Source organism: Lepus europaeus, chromosome 4, assembly GCF_033115175.1.
Source record: "Lepus europaeus isolate LE1 chromosome 4, mLepTim1.pri, whole genome shotgun sequence".
NCBI classification, from domain to species: domain Eukaryota; kingdom Metazoa; phylum Chordata; class Mammalia; order Lagomorpha; family Leporidae; genus Lepus; species Lepus europaeus.
This window is the reverse complement of record NC_084830.1, coordinates 134,206,331-134,225,206: the sequence shown is the minus strand read 5'-3', so window position 1 is coordinate 134,225,206 and position 18,876 is coordinate 134,206,331. Positions and strand designations below refer to the sequence as shown.

The following is an 18,876-nucleotide window of genomic DNA, read 5'->3' as shown; positions in this document are numbered from 1 at the left end:
GTGTGGACATGACTGGGATGACCTCCCGTGATGGGGAGATGCGGTCACCCCAAAGTCATCTCAGCGAAATGGTGGGAAAACAGGGAAGCATGCTTCTGGCAGCCCTGAGAAGGCACTGCTGGTCATGGTGGCCCCTTCTCTACCTGCTGCATGAATGCCTGCTTCCTTCACCCTTCTTCTGCTCCAGGACCCCTGGATCTCAGGAAGAAGGAAGGACCAAGGAGAACAGGATGCCATTTCCTGGGTGGTTATTTTTAATGTTTATGTATTTATTTTCATCTACTTGAATGACCGATGGAGAGAGACAGAGAGTGACACATACACACTCACACATACACACACACATACATACAGAGAGATATCATCTCATCTGCTGGTTTGCTTCCCAAATGCCTACAATATCCAGGGCTAGGCCAGACCAGAGCCAGGAACCTAAAACTCCAGCCAGGTCTCACAAGGGTAGCAGGGGCTTAAACACTTGAACCATCATCTGCCACCTCCTGGGATGCATTAGCAGGAAGCTGGATTGGAAGCAGAGCAGCCAGGATGGGAACCAGGCACTCTGATAGGGGATGCAGGTGTCCCAAGTACCAGCTTAACCCACTGCACCACAGTGTCTGCCCTGTTTCCTGGTGTTTGAAGTGGGGAGGAACTAATGTCATGCCTACTGAATCCAAGAGGCAGGAGATGGTTAAAGAAGGGAAAAAGAGACTTGTAAAACCTCAGCTTGCACTGGGGACTGGAAGAAGAGGGCCTAAGACAAAAGACTGAGGGTAGAGCAATGAAGAGACAGGCACAAAAGTCACAAAACAGAGTAGAATTGTAGACACTGGGATAGAGCTGGTAATGAGAATCCTTCGTAACTGGGTTTCCTTCCCATCTTTCAGTCTCTCCTCTCCCTAATCTTTCCCTGCATAGCATTCACTCCAGCTGATAATTGCAGATTTATCTGTGTTTATAACTTTGACTTTCTTTCCTTGACTAGAGGATAAGCTTGGCGAGGGTCTTGTATATACCTAGCACAATTGATACATGAAAAATATTTGTTGAAAGAAAAAAATGAATGAATGGTAAGGACAGCCAGGGAAGACAGCCAGCCAGAAGGCAGAATAGCAGCCTAAGTACTTCTCAATCCTCCTTGGGGCAAAACCCTAAACATCCTACTCGTGGAGCACGTATTATCTGCCAGGCATTCTACTAAGTATTCTATGTGGCTCATCTCATTGGTGCTTTCAGCAAACCCATGATAAGGTATGTTTGGGGGTCCCAAGACCACCTTCAGACTTGCTAGAAGAATTTACATAACTCAACAACAAGAAAAAAAACCTCACGGATATGGTTTATTCCAGTAAAAAGGATACAAATTTAACTCAGCTTTGGAAAAAGATGTGCACAGGGCAGAGTCCAGAGGGCATCAGGTCTCCAGCTGTCCTCTTCTGGTGGAGTCCTGCAGACAGCACTCCTTCTCCTAGCAATGTTGCGTGACAATGCACTTGAAGTATTGCAACCACAGAAGCTCACCCAATGCTTGGTCTCTAGGGACTTTACTGGCTTGGTTACATAAGCATGCTTGGTTCCCCACACGGCTGCCTCAGTCTCCAGCTCCTCCACTTGTCCCAGCATACCCACCATAAATCATAGTGTTAGTTTAGACTGTCTGGGGTGACCCAAGACCCACAAGGTCAACAAAGTCTCCTTGATCAGGCAGGCTATTTCAATGGCTTGGAGGTTATATCCTAGGGCAAGAGCCAAACCTTTTGTTGGAATGTGCAGGGTTTGGATAACCCAGCCTTGCTGAGTTGTGCTGAGCAAAGGGAAGTATTAGTATTAGCCTCAATTTGTGGATGATGCAATCTAAGGATCAGGGAGGCTAAATGATGTGGGCAAAGTTACAAAAGCCAGAACGTGCATCAATATCTTACCTAATTCTGCCTTGGCACCTCCATACCTCCCCTGTACAAGGAAATTCTCTACTATAAAAGGAAACTCACGTGGAGTGTCTCATAAGCCTCATCTCACATCTGCATGCTCAGATTCAGAGATTCCACTTGACAGCCTCACAGTACTGGCACGTTCTGGTGATCTTAAATACCCAGGCAATGGATGCTTTGGGATTTGCTAACGCCAGCTGGATCTGATCCTCCTATTGTATGAGCGTTAGGTCATGACATGGCTCACTCTCAGCACCTGAAAGGGGAAATACACACCATGGCTAACCAGCACTCCCCAACATCCACTCCATTGCCCCCGACAAACAGTTCCAAAAGGTTGGGTAAGCAGCCACTAGCAAGTTAAGATACAGGACAATTTGTTGATCTCTTGCCTCACCAGTGCAATAAATCATAAGGGAAGTCAAATGTACCCTACTCAGCATTCCAGAGGCATGTTCTCCTAATCCTGCAAAGTGGTCCAGGTGAAAATCCAAAAGTCACATGAGCAGAATAAAGTTTCCAAGAGGCCAGTCAACAAAGAGACCTAGGTGATCTTCTTTAACTCAGTATTTTCTGAGCTTATTTGACAAAGAAACTCTTTCTGTGTGTCTGGCTATATAATAGTAAATTATTAAGATGGGGGGACATCTGAAAAATATACCAAAACAGTACTTTTTTTCCCAGCTCATGGGAATAGATCTGCTTTTAAATAATTATTATCAGCCAAACTGTTCCTCCAAGGAACAGCAATGCATGGATCTTTTCTGATTAACCAATTCATTCACTCATCAAGCATTAAATATTAAATACCTACTGTGCCAAGGTCTCACAGATAGAGATATAGAGGTGTGTCAGACACCAATCCCGAATGTCCCAGCTGCAGATAATTCATAACCTGCTGAGGAAGAAGTGGAGTCGAAGGCAGGGATGCCCACTCCGTGTGATGTGCAATGACACGAGCAGCTCAGGGAGGTAACAGTCAGCTCAGCAGGCTCATTTCAGTCCCGCCCGATGCCAGGCCAATTCCTTACATGGCAACAGGTCAAGTTCTCACCCTTGTACTGTGGTGGTTCCACTACGTGCGGACTCCTTTTCTTACCCTGGTATCAATGCATGCCTCCCTTTATTTACTTAAACAGAAAATAAGTTCAGCCTGGTTGGCAGCTACAACTTCCCGCAGATTCTGAATTCCACTGTGTGGATAGTTCGTTGTTATGGGGTTTTGCTGTTTCTGGGTTTTGAATACGTATTAGGTCGTGTTTTGTTTCAAGTGTCCAAAGATAACTACAAATAGCTTAAGTAATAAATAGTAAATTGGCGGTATGACCTCATTTAAACTGAATCCTTCGGGCCCAGCTGGATCTAGGTATTCAAAGTTTATTGTCAAGGCTCTGGCTATATGGATGCTTGTTGCTGTGGTTTGAACGTCCCCACCAAAACGCATGCTGACATGTAATCCCCATTGTGAGGGTTCAGAGGTGGGACCTCTAAGAGGTGCCTGGGATTGGGTCATGAGGGCTCTGCCCTCTAGAACAGATTAATGGATTAGTGGATTAATGGGTTATGATGGGTGTGGGTTCATTAAACAAATCAAGCTCTCGCTGGCTGGCTTGCTCTGTCTTGCTGTGGGAGGCCGCCTGCCATGTCATGACCCAACAAGAAGGGGCTCATCAAAAGCCGAGCAGATGCCAGCCCCATGCTCTGGGACTTCCAGAGCCACGAGGTGAATAAACCTGTGTTCTTTGTAAATTATCCAGTCTGTGGTATTCAGACAAGAGCAGACTAAAACAACTATCCCACTAAAGCTGTGTTTCCTCTGCCTTCTGAAGCTTCTTGGGAAGATGGGTCAGCTGGTTGAGAAATATCACAGATCCCACAGTCCAATACTGGATCTCACTAACTGCATGGATAGCCCAAGACCTATATCATGAAGGCTCATGATCTGAAACTAAGATTCTCTCTCAGCACCCTATATATCAAAATACCGACTGGCCCTGAGTAGGGCGCATACCTACCCTGCACCAATCACTATGCCAGCAGGATTGGGTATTCTAACTGAACGGCCTGGGCCAGCTAGCCCTGTGCATAGTGTGACCAGAGTGAATGGCATGCCAGTCAGAAGAAAGAGAATAGGTCCCCGGAGAAGGGGACATGTGGCACAGCAACAACAGAAATTCATTGCTAATGTCTCTGCAAGCCCTTGTTTCCCATGTGCTGGGCTGCATGCATTATCCCTCCATCACATCATGGCCCTTGTGGTGTCCACCCCCTGTGAAGGAGACCAATGCAAAGACAGCCTTTTGAACCCCCAAAAAGGAAATCTTTAGGCGCACACACAAGCATCAGGGTGGATTATCTGGCTCTGTGAAAAACACCAGGAAAAAGAGTTTGGTACTGACCCTAGGTCTCCACACTCTCCACCCCTGCTCCTGCAGGGACAGAAAACAATTACTGGTGATAAAGCTGTCACTGACTCTGTGACCCAACCTGTAATACCTGATGCAGATCTGGGACTCATTTCCCCTGGAGAGAACTGTGGAGGACTGCACAGAATCACCCAGCTGAGTCTCTTCAGATGCTTAACGTCTACGTGAGGGCTCTGGAGTTCAGTAATTCATGCTAATATGGCCAAGAGCAAGCAAATTGTATTCACACTCTTTTCAGGTTGGATTACAAAAACAGAGCGCCCGATGAGTTTTGTGATGGAGAAACAGCGAAGGTGCCAGCAGCTGGGGGCAGCTGGGTGGAAGCGAGGGAGAGTGGTAGACGCACCGGGCTTTGAGGTCACATGAGCCTAAGTCAGTCTTGGGTCTGCCACATACTGACTGTGTGACCTTGTCTGCAGCATTTATCGTCTCAGAACTCGCATTTCCTCCTCAGTAAAATAGGGTGACATCACCCACGGCAGAGGCTTTGGAGACGGTATCAATGAGGAGACATGAAAAGTGCGGGAGTGTAACAAAGTAAAAACTGAGGCCTGGCAGAATCCCAGGAAATGTAGATTTCCTCACCTCTTCAGACCCTTTCAGCCTCTCACTCACTCTCTGCCCTCCACGCCCCCTCCCTGCCTGTCTCCCTCCACCCCGCTTCTGTAAAGTTCCTGGGCAGAGATCAGCCAGATGAAGAGAAAGAAGACGAAGAGGGACTTCACACAATTCACGCCTGAAATATTCACTTATGATGAAGAAAAGATGGAAATGGTCAAGCAATTAGTGCCATCTCAAAGTTTCGAAGTTTGGTCATCTTCAAAGCCGCTTAAACATTTTCTTCAATTTTAGACGGACATAGTCTCTCAGTAATCATTAAAATATGTAAGCCACTTGCACTGGAAACACCTTCCAGAGAGGAAACAAAGAAGGCTTCTAACAATTTTCAAAGCTCTTTTACCCCCTTTTGAATTAGAATAAGATGGAGCTTAGGCCAGCAGCACTAAACTTGGATGATGAAAGAGCTTGATAAAAATGCAGCTACTTGAACCCCATTCCAACAGATGCTGATCAAAAACAGGTTGGGGACAGGCAGCAGGAATCTGCACTTTAACATCTCCCCGGATCCCGGTGCAGGAAAACCACGGACTTATCATGGGAAATACTAGTTAAGAGTCGGCTTAGGGGAGAGACCTGAGTCCACATCCTAAATTCATCACTTTCTAGATCTGTGAATTCGAACAACTTTCAGCTTCCATGAGTCCCACTTTTCTAATCAGACAGTTGGAACTAGAAACAACACACATCTCAAGGATTGCTGTGAATTGAGTGACTTATGTTGACTTATGTATTCCTTTACTATCATCATTATTCTGTGATTTGGGATACATTTTGGAAAATATGATTTTTTTTAAAGATTTTATTTATTTATTTGAGAGAGAGAGTTACAGACACAGAGAGAGAGAGAGAGACAGAGAGAAAGGTCTTCCATCTGCTGGTTCACTCCCCAAATGGCCACAACAGCCAGAGCTATGCCAATCCGAAACCAGGAGCCAGGTGCTTCTTCCTGGGTACAGGGGCCTAAGCACTTGGGCCATCTTCCACTGCTTTCCCAGGTCATAGCAGAGAGCTGCAGAGAGCTGGATGGGAAGAGAAGCAGCCAGGACTAGAACCGGCACCCATATGGGATGCCGGCATTGCAAGCGGAAGGTTAACCTACTGCGCCACAGTGCCAGCCCTGGAAAATATGATTTTAGAACTCTATAGCCAAACAATATATGTATAAGATTTCAATAAATGAATTGCAAAACTCAAAAAAAAAAAAGGTTGCCATGAGATTTAAGTGAAATATATTTCACACAGTATATATTGCTTGGCTATAGAGTTCTAAAATCATATATCCTATATCATCATTTAGCTATAGAGTTCCAAAATCATATTTCACAAAGAAGCACTTAATGAATATTGGCTATTGATATTATTATTGTGGAAAACCACAGAGGCATGGAGTCTTCTTTTTTCTATATTTTCATTCTTTTCTTCCTTTTACTTTTCCTAAGTCCACAAGAACAGTGCATTCAGCAACATGGAAGTTTATTTGGTTTTCTGACGAAAGTCTAGGAGTGAAGCTGTCCAGGAAGGGTATGAAGCTCTGCTGCGCAGGCCTCTGCCCTCCCTAGTTGAACGTGGCTGTCATCCTCATTCTTCAGCCGGCAGCCAGAGCACCATGGACTGTGTCTGCGGCCACACAGCAAGGTGGAGGAAAGGAAAAAGCAATGTCTGCATGTGAAGTGAATATGGCAAAATGTAAAAAAAAAAAAATTAAATCTTAAAACTAAAGAAAAAACATAAAAATGTTCAGAAAAAAATGTCATTGTTAGAAAAGTTAGAAAACACAATTAAACGTGTAGGAATTTTTTTAATATTAAAAACCATACTACTTATAAATAACCACTATTCAAATGTTGGTTTACAACTATCACACAATTATCCAAGGTTAAAAACTATGTGTGTATGAGCATATATGTACATATAATGAAATGCAGCCTACAAAACTATTTTAACCTCTCCTATTAACAGTATGAGTAATGTTCAGTTATTAATTATAAATCAACACCATCACATTTAATGAGTGCTAAGTTTTTCATTGTATGGGTGGGTGTATCATAATTTATTCAACCAATTCCCTGCTTGCATCCACAGTACCATGTTAACCTGCCTACTACACATGTCTTTGCTCGCTTGTACACCAGTTTCCTGCGGCTGAGCTGTTTTCTGTGGTTTTTCTAACCTCTACGCCCTTCCTACTGTGTCCACAGCTCCACCATCCCATTAGAAAAGAGCTGTTAGATCTTTCTCCACCCCTACGCCGCTTGGCGTTCCCTTCTCCAGTGAACATTGCAAACCTGAAGATCTCTGGTGGCCAGTGTTAGTGCCTCCCTAGTGAACACTGGGAGTGCCACACTGAGACGGCACTACTTCACCCCACTGCTCAGAAAAGCCCACAATAACATTGCCGGGTGACAGAAGCACTTTCCACTCATCCTAAATTGTTAGAACTTTTAGTTTGCCATTTTTCTGTAATAGCATAGCCAAAATAAGAACTTAAATAATAATCTCATAGCTAGATTCACTTCGCCATCAGCAAAGTATACAGTAAGTAGAAAAAACCTCCCTTTCAGACCAAAGGGAAAGAAAGTTTTAAAGTGAGAATATAATTTTCCTCATGGGCATTGTCTACCTTAGAAAAACTACTACAGAACATGCCTGTGACTATAGACTTGTAGTTCAGGCCACCGAAGATTAGAGATGGGACACGGGCACTCCCTTGACTTGCATCCTCTGGTCTGCTTTAACACAAACCAGGAGGAAAAGAAAGCTAGGCATCAGAAGCAATGGGTGGCAGGCCTATTAATGGCTGATCTGTACAGTGATCTGCCCTCAAGGAGACCCAACAGGCCAGTCCACTGCAGTGGCTTGCAATGTGGTAAGCCTGGGCTTCAGCAGAAGTCAACTTGTGAAGAGCCCTGGCAGCTCTGCCAAGAGTTGGATCACTGGAAATGGGCCTGCCCTGGAGTCAAAGGATGCCCAGGTCAGAGCCACAGATCTTATTGGCTCTAAGCTGAAAAGCCCTTCACTCAGCCCAACTTCCAAAGTGACCACTGCAGCTGAGGGGATGGTCAAGTAGGGTCAGCAACATTGCAGGCAGAACTGTAAATTTCTTGTTAGAGATGCCCCCTGCCTTTACCTGGCCAGCTCTCCTCCCAGGCCAGCCAAGTAATGAAAGTCAACAGAGTGCCTTCCCCTAGGAGGTTCACACCTCCCTTAGGATATACCCCATGTGAAGAGATAGATAGGTCTGGGCCTCTTAACTTACAAGGCCTAAAGCCCACCAGATTATTATCAAGCCCCTTCTATCAGGTTCTATTTGCCTCTCAATCAGAAAACTTAATTGTAGCTTAGACAGCACCTTTCTTAGCTCCTCTAATAATGACTCTGTCCTTTGTTCTAGACCCTGTCTAGCATACTCGGGCCTCATTCCTTCGTAATCATAACCTCTACTCTACCACCAATGGCTCTACTCCCAACCTGTGTGTACTGATGGTCCTCTTCCCCACTTAATGCTGTATAATTGTTCAAACCTGGTTAATGCCACTGTTAGGATCATTGGTTACTATCCTCACTCTGTCTTTTATGACCTTGTCTAAATATGATCAGAGTCGGCAAACTTGGAAGGCTTCCATAGCCTTGGCAACTCATGACGACAGCCTAGGGTGGTTACTGGCGCCATAAACTAGAGTGTCAATTTGTTGGGTCAACAGCAGGAGCCACTGTGCACTTGCTCCTCATGTGGGATCTCTGTCCTTAATGTGCTGTACATTGTGATTTGATGCTATAACTAGTATTCAAACAGTATGTTTCACTTTGTGTGTCTATGTGAGTGCAAACTGTTGAAACCTTTATACTAAACTGATCTTCTGTATATAAAGAGAATTGAAAATGAATCTTGATGCAAATGGAGGGGGAGAGGGAGCGGGAGAGGGGAGGGTTGCGGGTGGGAGGGAAGTTATGGGAGGGGGAAGCCACTGTGGTCCATAAGCTGTACACTGGAAATTTATATTCATTAAATAAAAGTTTAAAAAAAAAACAAACAACAAAAAAAGAACTTTTAGTTTGCCAAGCTGATACAAAGCAAGGCCAGCATGAGGCCATTTCTGTGTGCAGGGAACAGTTTCATTTTGGGAAAAAAAAAAAAAAAAAGCACTTGACTGAAATAATTATTTAGACAGACAACTGATCTGACAAATGATGATTCATGAGCTGATTTTTAAAAAATTCCTGATGATTGCTTTCTGACTAATTGTTTCTTTGTCTCGGTTGAGCTTCTTAATGATCCAGACACTCATGAGATTTACGATTTCTAGAGATGGCAGAAGACCAATTCAGCTGCTTTACTCTCATATAACACTTTCTACTTTCTTCCCATCACCACTGAGAACTAGCAAGACCTGGAATCATTAGCCTTCCATTATAAAGTGGTGATGATAATGGATGCCATCCACTGAGCACATACTATATGCTAGGCAAGAAGTTAAATGCATGATTATTATTATTAATTCATCACAACAGCCGAATACCCCATTTCATAAATGAGCATGGTCTAAGAAAGGTTAGCCAACTTGCCACGTCACGCTAGTGCAAGGAGGTGAAGCATAATTCAAAATCAGGATTCACAAGCTGAGTCATCACTGCCTGCGGTTCACATAGTGGTGGAGTCGTGTCCAAGCCTGACCCCCGCATAGTGATTCGGAACAAGGGTTCTACCCAGAAAGACAAATCCATATGTTCTCCCTGACGCATGGCAGCTAAAGTTTAAACAAACAAAAAGCAATGCTGTGTGTATGAGTACTACTGCAAATACAGCTTTGTGGAACTTTGTTTCATACCTTTGTCAAACCAATGTTATACTACTATATTTTTACTATCTGTGATTACTTTAAAATTTACTGCATCTGAGTGAATTGGTCATTTTTCTACTCAATTGTTGTTTATAGCCATTGTCCATATTCCCACTAAACTAGAATCTTTTTTCTTGTTAAACTTTTTATTTGGTGTATTAAGCCTTTTTCCTTAAAATATACTTAAAATCTGTTATCTCAAAAACTAAAAAGAGACAGAAAGAGAGAAGGAAGGGGATATCATCATGTTCTGAGAATTGTATCTAGGGGCCGGTGCTGTGGTGTAGCAGGTAAAGGCCACGGCCTGGGGTGCCGGCATCCCATATGGGCACTGGTTCAAGACCCGGCTGCTCCACTTCCAATCCAGCTCTCTGTTATGGCCTGGGAAAGCAGTAGAAGATGGCCCAACTCCTTGGGCCCTGCACCCATGTGGAAGACCTGGAAGAAGCCCCTGGCTCCTGGCTTCAGATCGGCCCAGCTCTGGCTGTTGCAGCCATTTGGGGAGTGAACCAGCAGATGGAAGATCTCTCTCTCTCTCTCTCTCTCTCTCTACCTCTTCCTCTCTGTAATTCTGCCTTTCAAATCAATAAATAAATCTTTTTTTAAAAAAAACAGTTGTATTGCCAGTGCTGCAGCTCACTAGGCTAATCCTCCACCAGCAGCGCCAGCACCCCGGGTTCTAGTCCCTGTTGGGGCACCAGATTCTGTCCCGGTTGCTCCTCTTCCAGTCCAGCTCTCTGCTGTGCCTCAGGAGTACAGTGGAGGATGGCCCAAGTGCTTGGGCCCTACACCCACGTGGAAGACCAGGAGGAAGCACCTGGCTCCTGGCTTCGGATCAGCGCGGTGCGCTGGCCACAGTGCATTGTCTGTAGCGGCCATTGGATGGTGAACCAACGGAAAAGGAAGACCTTTCTCTCTGTCTCTCTCTCTCACTGTCCACTCTGCCTGTCAAAAAAAAAAAAAAAAAAACGATTCTAGAATCAGGTAGACTGAGTTCAGCTCTCATATCTGCCATTTCCCAGGTATGTCACTTTACACAGGTTATGGAACCACTCTATGCCTCAGTCACCCTAATTTATGAATGGGAGAAATTGAGTGCCTACCTCAAAGGGCAGGCATTTGGCATAGCAACTAAGACATCTGTTGGGACTGTCACATACCATACTAATAGTACCAGGTTTAAGTTCCAGCTCCAGTCCAGACTCCAGCTTGCTGCTAATGTGCACCCCAGGAGGCAGTGGTGATGGCCCAAGTGGTTGGGTCCCAGCCACCTCTGTGGGAGACTGGGATTGAGATCCAAACTCCTGAATTCAGCCAAGCCCAGCATCCGTGCTGCAGGCATTCAAGCAGTGAGCAAGCAAATGGAAGTATGTGTTCGCTGTTTCTTTACCTCTAAAATTAAAATTAAATAAATAAATAAAATTCTGGTCCATACTTAAAAGGAGGTGCTGGCTAGCTTAAAAGCCATAGTACATATATACATTCACCCACACACACTCAGTACATCAGAAGTGCTTGGGAATTAGTTATTACTATCAGACCTTCTGTCCCTCCAGTCTTTAAGCTAACTGCATGTGTTCCTGGTCTGTGCCACCACAGGTGCCTCGAGCCAAGGCCTTATGCAGCTACAGAGGCCAGAGTGCTGGTGACCTGAGCTTTAACAAGGGAGACGTCATCCTCCTCCGGAGACAGCTGGATGAGAATTGGTTCCAGGGGGAGATCAATGGAGTCAGTGGGATCTTCCCAGCCAGCGCTGTGGAAGTCATCAAGCACCTGCCCCAGCCACCCCCGCTCTGCAGGGCCCTCTACAACTTTGATCTACGAAACAAGGACAAGGGTGAGAACCAGGATTGCTTGACCTTCCTCAAGGTAAGGGTCTGGGTAACTACCAAAGTCACTGGGGACCACACAGAAGCCATAGTAGGGCCCAGATACATTTAACTGGCTGATTCTTAAAATTATATGCATCTTATACATAAATGTACTTGTGTGCACCTACATTTGTACATAGATCAAATTACATGGAAGTAAAATCTTCAGAGAAATCTGCTAACAAGAGTTTCATAGAAATCCTTAAGCTTTTCTATTGCAATTACAAAAATAAGTATTTACTCATTCATTCATTCAGCACTCACGTTTGAGTATTTATTCTTTGCAGACACTGGGGATGGAGCATGAACAACTCACTGTTCCTATCCTGGCAGAGCAATAGGAAAGATGTGGACAGAAAATGAAGACACCCTACTGCTCCAAACTGCAGTCCTACCTCCATCACATGGCCGGAAGGGCGCTCTTGTTACACTCACTTCTGGTTACCTAGTCCCGCTCACTTACAGCATTCTATTTGGTTGTAAACACAGCATTTAGAACACTCCAGACAAACACAATGGCCTTAGCATACCTGTATGCATAAGCAACCTCTTACAAGATCTATTTTCCAAGCACATTCATTACTCTAAGATTTTTTTTTTTGGTCTCTTTGTTTTCATTGGATGATTCTTCACCACTTGCAAGAAATGCCAATTCTACTACCTTAATTCTGTATATTCAGTACTTGTTATTCTAAAAAACATTCAGATTCTGTCTTAAGAATCAAAGTTGGGATTGTTTGTTTTCTACTTGTGCTAAGTAGATCGAGTGTAAGTATTGGAAATGGCACCACTGCAGTAGCTCAGGAAGTCTTATGTTTTGTGAAACATTTTTATTCCCCACTACCAGAAATGAGATTTACTTCAGATTTTCTCAAGCTATATAACCTCAGTTATATAACCACTTTGAAAGAATGGTTTTCATTATTGTCTTGGCACTTCAGAGTGAGAATCCTAAGGAAGATTGTTGTATAGCTCCAACTGCAAAGTTTATGCTTAGACTACAGTTAAAGCAAGGTCAGTTCATTCCTACAAACATTCATTTTACTTATTTATTTGGGGGTAGGAAGGGGCTCCCATCCACTAGTTCACTGTCCAAATGCTCAAAATGACTTGAGGGTTGAAGTGCAGAACGAGGAACACAATCAAGTTCTCCTGTACGGGTGGCAGGAGCCAAGTCACTTGAGCTATCACCACTGCCTCCCTAGATCTGTATTAGCAGGAAGCTAGAGTAGGAACCACAGCCAAGTATCAAACTCAAGCACTTCTTTGTGGGGCATGGATATCTTAACATTAGGCTAAGTGCCTTCCCCCACAAACATTTATTGAGTATTTACTTTGTGCTCGCATTAATCACTGAGCTCTGGTGACAATGTTGCAAGAAAACATAAGCAAGAGGCATTGTCTACTTCTGCAACTCTCTTAGGAATCCACACACCTACTCCACATGTTCATTCATTTCCTGAGCCCATCTGTGTGCCAAGCTGGCCACTGGGGATGCAGTGGCGGTTCACTGTCCCTGCCTTTGAGAAGTCAATAGTCCAGTGGAAGAAACAGACACATAATGGAAGATTATGACAACGAAAGGAAAAGTGACGATTGGATCTATCCTGCAGGACCATGGACAGCTGAGAGTATCCTGGGAAGTCCCATGGACTTCCTGAACTCAGCGTGTCCAAATTAAATGCAAGAGCTTCCCTCCCAAGGCTGCTCTTTTCCTAGTGCTTTCTCAGTAAACTGTGCAGCTTATTCCCATATTCACCCGTTCACTTATGCATGCATATATTCAAGAGATATTTGCTGAGACACCTGAAGGGGAACCACTGTGTTAGGTGTTAGGATGACAGAGATGAGCAAAATAAACCCTGCCCCTGAACACATGGAGTGTATAGTTTGATAGGGTGGACTGCCATTAATGAAATAATAACCAATAAATGTGCAGCTGCAAATTGTAATAAGGACAAAGGAAGCTAAGAAAAAGTATTATGCCATAATAAACTTAGATTTGCATTCATGTAGACTACAGAGGAGCATGAGCAGAAGCAGAGAGAGCAGGAGATCTTGACTGAGTTAATACACAGGCTCAGATTGATGAAGATGAATGGAAATGGAAAGGTGCTCCTGACATAGAAAACCAATGTGTCCCGTGGGCTTCACTTGTAGGAAGTACAACAATGGGCAAAATAAAGACTGTCCAGTGCTAGCAGTCAGAAGAGAGTGTTTCCATTGCTGATGGTAGGATAGTGCATAAATGAGACTTCTGGGTACTAGAAATGTTCTTGATCTGAGTGGGCTTTCATGGATATATTCAAATGTAAACTTCCTCAAGCATTACACTGAAATTATGCACTTCATTGTGTGCATGTGTTTTTAAGTTTTTTGAAATAATTATATTTGTTTTTTTTATGTTTTATCTTGACACAAAAGAATCTGGGAAAATGTGTCAAACAAGCTCTTAACAGTAGTTGTATCTATAGCAGCAGCAAATTTTTCTTGCTTTGCTTATCTATATTTTCAAATGTTTCTACAAATTTACATAAAACCTTTTGTAATGAGATAAATTTGAGGAGAAGCTTTTTGCTTGATATATTAAAAGTTGAAGAGGTTCTGAAAATTCTTCAAAATGAGAACACAATTTCATCCTTATTTCTTTTAAAATTTATTTGTTTACTTGAAAGGCAAAGTCACAGAGAGGAAAGGCAGAGAAGAGAAAGAGAGAAAGAGAGAGAGAGAATCTTCCATCTGCTGGCCGCAACAGCCAGGGCTGGTCCAGGCTGAAGCCAGGAATTCTATCCATGCTTCCCTCATGGGTGCAGGGATCCAAGCTCTTGGGCCATCTTCTGCTGCTTTCTCAGGTGCATTAGAAGGAAGCTGGATCAAAAATAAGCAGCAGCCACTTGAACTGGTGCCCATAGGGGATGCTGGCATGGCAAGTGGCAGCTTAACCTGCTACACCACAATGCCGGCTCCTATCCTTTTTGCCAAGCTGCAAGTATGTCTCCCTATGACTCCCATCTCAATTGCTCCATCAGATTAATTTAAATGAAAACCTTGGTTGCTGCTAGTGATTGACAATTAGAAACATCCAAGTTTCTCTACTGATTTCATTGATACTCCAAATTATTTCTATTCCCCTAGTAGTCTTGGTGACCCAACTCTAGTCCTTTATTGAAAAAGTTCACTTTAGGCCGGCGCTGTGGCTTAACAGGCTAATCCTCCGCCTTGTGGCGCCGGCACACCGGGTTCTAGTCCCGGTTGGGGCGCCGGATTCTATCCCGGTTGCCCCTCTTCCAGGCCAGCTCTCTGCTATGGCCCGGGAAGGCAGTGGAGGATGGCCCAAGTCCTCGGGCCCTGCACCCGCGTGGGAGACCAGGAGAAGCACCTGGCTCCTGGCTTCGGATCACTGAGATGCACCAGCCGCAGTGGCTGTTGGAGGGTGAACCAACAGCAAAAAGGAAGACCTTTCTCTCTGTTTCTCTCTCTCTCACTATCCACTCTGCCTGTCAAAAAAAAAAAAAAGTTCATTTTAGTAGCAAGCTTTGCTCAATAAATCATGCAAGAGCTACATGCACCTTACACCATCTGACTCCAATCTGATCTCCATTGAAAGCTTCTGTTACCTGAAAACCGAGAGTAAATGCTAACCATGAGACTTTCTGTTGCAGGATGACATCATCACTGTGATCAGCCGAGTGGATGAGAACTGGGCAGAAGGCAAGTTGGGAGATAAAGTAGGCATCTTCCCTATCTTGTTTGTGGAGGTACGTATCAGATCAGTGTCTGATCCAAGCTTACTCAGAACATGCATGGCCCCTGTGACACAGGAGAGCAATTCCTGTTTGACATGAGGCTTCTTTCAGATCTATCTAAAGTCTCCAAAGGAAAGATACCACGTGGTAATACCCAATTCTGGCAAGTGTGGAGAAATGGGCCCTTCCCATTCTGCTGTCAGGAGGGTAAATTGATGAAATCTCTCACATACAAACTCAAACAAATTCATATCAAAAACCTTAAAAATGTGCACCTCCTACAAGTCAGCAATTCCACATCTTGGAGTTCGCTGGAAGGAAATATTTAAACAAATACACAAATACATATGTATAAGATATGCAAAAATATTTGCCATTGTATTATATATAATAATACAATAGTGAAAAACAAAAAATAACCTAAATAACCAAAAATTAGGATTTGCTTTTCAAAAAAAATATGGTGATGGAAAAGAATATATACATCAAAAATAATGTTAGAGAATAATATTTGTATCATGGAATATTTGGTATTATGGGAAAAAAACTATGATTTATTTTCAGGTGAGAAATCAAGTTTAATGCATGGAGTTTCAATTTGTAAAATGAAGAAGTTATAGAAATCTGTTTCATCACTGTACTTCACAATAGTGAACTGTTGACATAAAAATGGTTAATATGGCAAATTTTGTATGTCTTTGCCAATAAAAACATAAATTGATTTATATGAAACTATAAAAATGTATGTGTGTGATTATAAATGGATCAACGATGAGATACATACAAAATACTGACAGTAGTGATCACTAGATGGTGAGAGTCAAAATGTTTTTTCTTCTGCCAGCTTGTATTTTCTAAGTCTTCTAAAATGAGTATATATTTATTTTGTGGTTTTGAAATATGCCTTTTTTATTTAAAAAAAAAAGTATACGAGGCTATTTCTCCAGTGTAATAATATAAACTATCATCTCTCACCTCACTGGCTATGTACTTCACTCTGGCTGGGAACAAGTCATGACAAATTTAAACAAGGGGTTTCATTGTTTAACTGCACTTATGAGGTGCTTAACATGCATAAAGCATTAAGAAGTAGTAAATATGAGTTTTTAAAATGAACAGTTAAAAATAAATAGTAGGGAGCTATGAACACAGTACAAGGTGTGCTGTTCTGCCCTCTGGGGGCTAAAGGGATGACAACAGAACGGAGGCATATTTGGGAGAAGAGACCAGTGCTTCCACTCACAGGAGCCAAAGCAGGTTCTGGAATGAGTGGTGTGCCCAGAGCATTGTCCAGCTTTCAAGATTCGCTGCGTGCCTTCTACTCAATTAGTGCCGCACTATAGAAGGGAGGGAGGAAAGAAGCATCCAGAGGGGCTGGTCCTCCTAGCATCTCTCCTAAACAATCCCCATCCCGAATGCTTTTTCTCTTGTTGGGACCCTTTCCAGTAATACTCACCCAATTCACTCAACTTGCTCAAATGGCACTCATTTTCCAAGGCTCAGATAGAAATCTACTTTCTTCACGAAATTTCAGAAGCTGGTTGGTCACTCGGTGTTCTCTTTCCTCTCTGAACACCTGATGGGTGTGTTGGTTGCACATCTCACACCAGCCTAATACACAATAAGCATACCATTTTGAAAGGAGAGTAGAGCAAGTGAATGAATGGAAGACTATCTGGAAGATGGTCATTGTCATCAGGAAAAAAATTAAGAGAACAGACAGTGGGACGCTGTCCTAAATGTATATTAAATCATTCAGGTAATTTTTCATGAAGTGTCTGCTATGTCTGGTCCTGTGCTATGTTCTAGAGTTTTAAAAACAAGACAAATATGGTTCCTACTGTCAGAGACTGGAAAGTCAGAGATTACTGAAGTTATCCTAAGTGTGATAAATAATGCAAAGAGAGAAGCAGAGGAACTCCTAGTGGGTTATGATGTACAACTTCCCGGGGTTGGGGTCAGCACACACTATTTAATCCAAGATCTGACAGATGATTGGAGTTAAACAGGCAAGAATGGAGGGAAGTGCATTTTAGAGAATGGAGACAGCATGTGTAAGAGTCCTTCAGGATGAAGAAGTGAAGTGTATCCAAGTGGCCTAAAGAATATCAAAGTCGGAGTTGAGAGAGCGTGAGAATAACAGAAAAATTAAGCCAGAGAAGTCGATGGGATCCAGATCACAGAGCGCTCTGTAAAGCATTCTATGAAAGTGGGATGGGCTAGGAAATGCTGCTGTAATAAACAGCACTACCATCTCAAAGGCTCAACAAAGAAAATGTTATTTCTCACTCACATTTCTTGTCTGGGCTAGAGCATCTTGTAACTGCACCATCAGGAACAGGTGGACTTCTAGTCACCGCCATAGAGGAAGAGTAGATGATGGAGTTGTGTACCAGCAGTTACATGCCTCAGCTCCTAAGTGACACATGTCACTCCCACTCATGTCCCACTGGCTTGAATAGTCATATACATAGCCCCACCTAACTTCAAGTCAGCTGAGAAATATAAGGGACCACAGGGACTATCTGGTATTGTCATCCTTGCCATATCATAAAGTTTAGATTTGATCCAAAGGCCAATAGAAGCCATTGAGAGGTTTTATGTGAGACAGTGACTTGATCATATTTGGCTTTTTAAAGACTGTCCTGACTACAGGACAAAAGGATAATTTGGAGAGGAGGCAGAAAAAAAGAAAATCAGAAAGACCGGCTAGGAAGTCAGGCTCAATTGGGAAATGATTGGGGCTTAGACCACTAGACTGGAGACAAGTGGTTAGGCCCCAGGTCCTTTCGGAAGGTAAAATCCACAGGACTTGAAGAGTGCAGAGTGGATGATACAGAGAGGGAGCGGACACGCTCAGCTTAGGTCAGTGATGGAACCATGGGCTAGGTTAAGCAACATGTGCTGCGGAAGCTCCGTTAGGATGATGGGGAGATGATGGTTAACGCTCCCGGACAGAGGTCAGCTACAACAAATATCCAGTGGGACCCTTAGGAGCTGCTCAAATGCTTGCATGGCCCTCTGCATTATTTTGAAAGGCCTCCACAAAGCCATGGTAGGGAAAGGAACCAACGCATTTTATTATCCATTTCTGAAACCTGTTTTTCCAAAACAACATTGAGTGCTTATTCATTTGGAAACTCTCCCTACCACCTCACCTCCAAAATTAGTGATTACAAGAACCTTCAAAATTATTGTCCAACTAGCCACTGCTTCATCTATTCTCCTAATTGCTGGGGGGGGGGGGGGAGATAATCAAGTGGTTTCTCTGATCCGGGAAACTGGTTTTCAAAAATTACTTGAAATCTAAATTGAGCTTTTTAAAGCAGCACTTCAATTCTGACTCCAGTCATTTCATTAAGGCTAGCACTTGCTGAGAACTCTTTATATAAGCTTTGAATTACTATCGCCATGCAAAGCAATTGGAAGGAAGGAATGCTTTT

At 43.3% G+C, this 18,876-nt stretch overlaps 1 protein-coding gene across 3 annotated transcripts in view; it reads left to right on the top strand.

The window, feature by feature from the left end:
• SH3RF2 (SH3 domain containing ring finger 2) overlaps window positions 1-18,876 on the top strand; it is a 133,545-nt gene that overhangs the window by 45,415 nt on the left and 69,254 nt on the right. For all 3 annotated transcript variants that reach the window (XM_062189735.1, XM_062189736.1, XM_062189734.1), the window contains exons 3-4: window positions 11,416-11,685; window positions 15,350-15,445. In XM_062189735.1, the coding sequence (XP_062045719.1) occupies window positions 11,416-11,685; window positions 15,350-15,445 (366 nt within the window). The remainder of the gene's footprint in view (window positions 1-11,415; window positions 11,686-15,349; window positions 15,446-18,876) is intronic.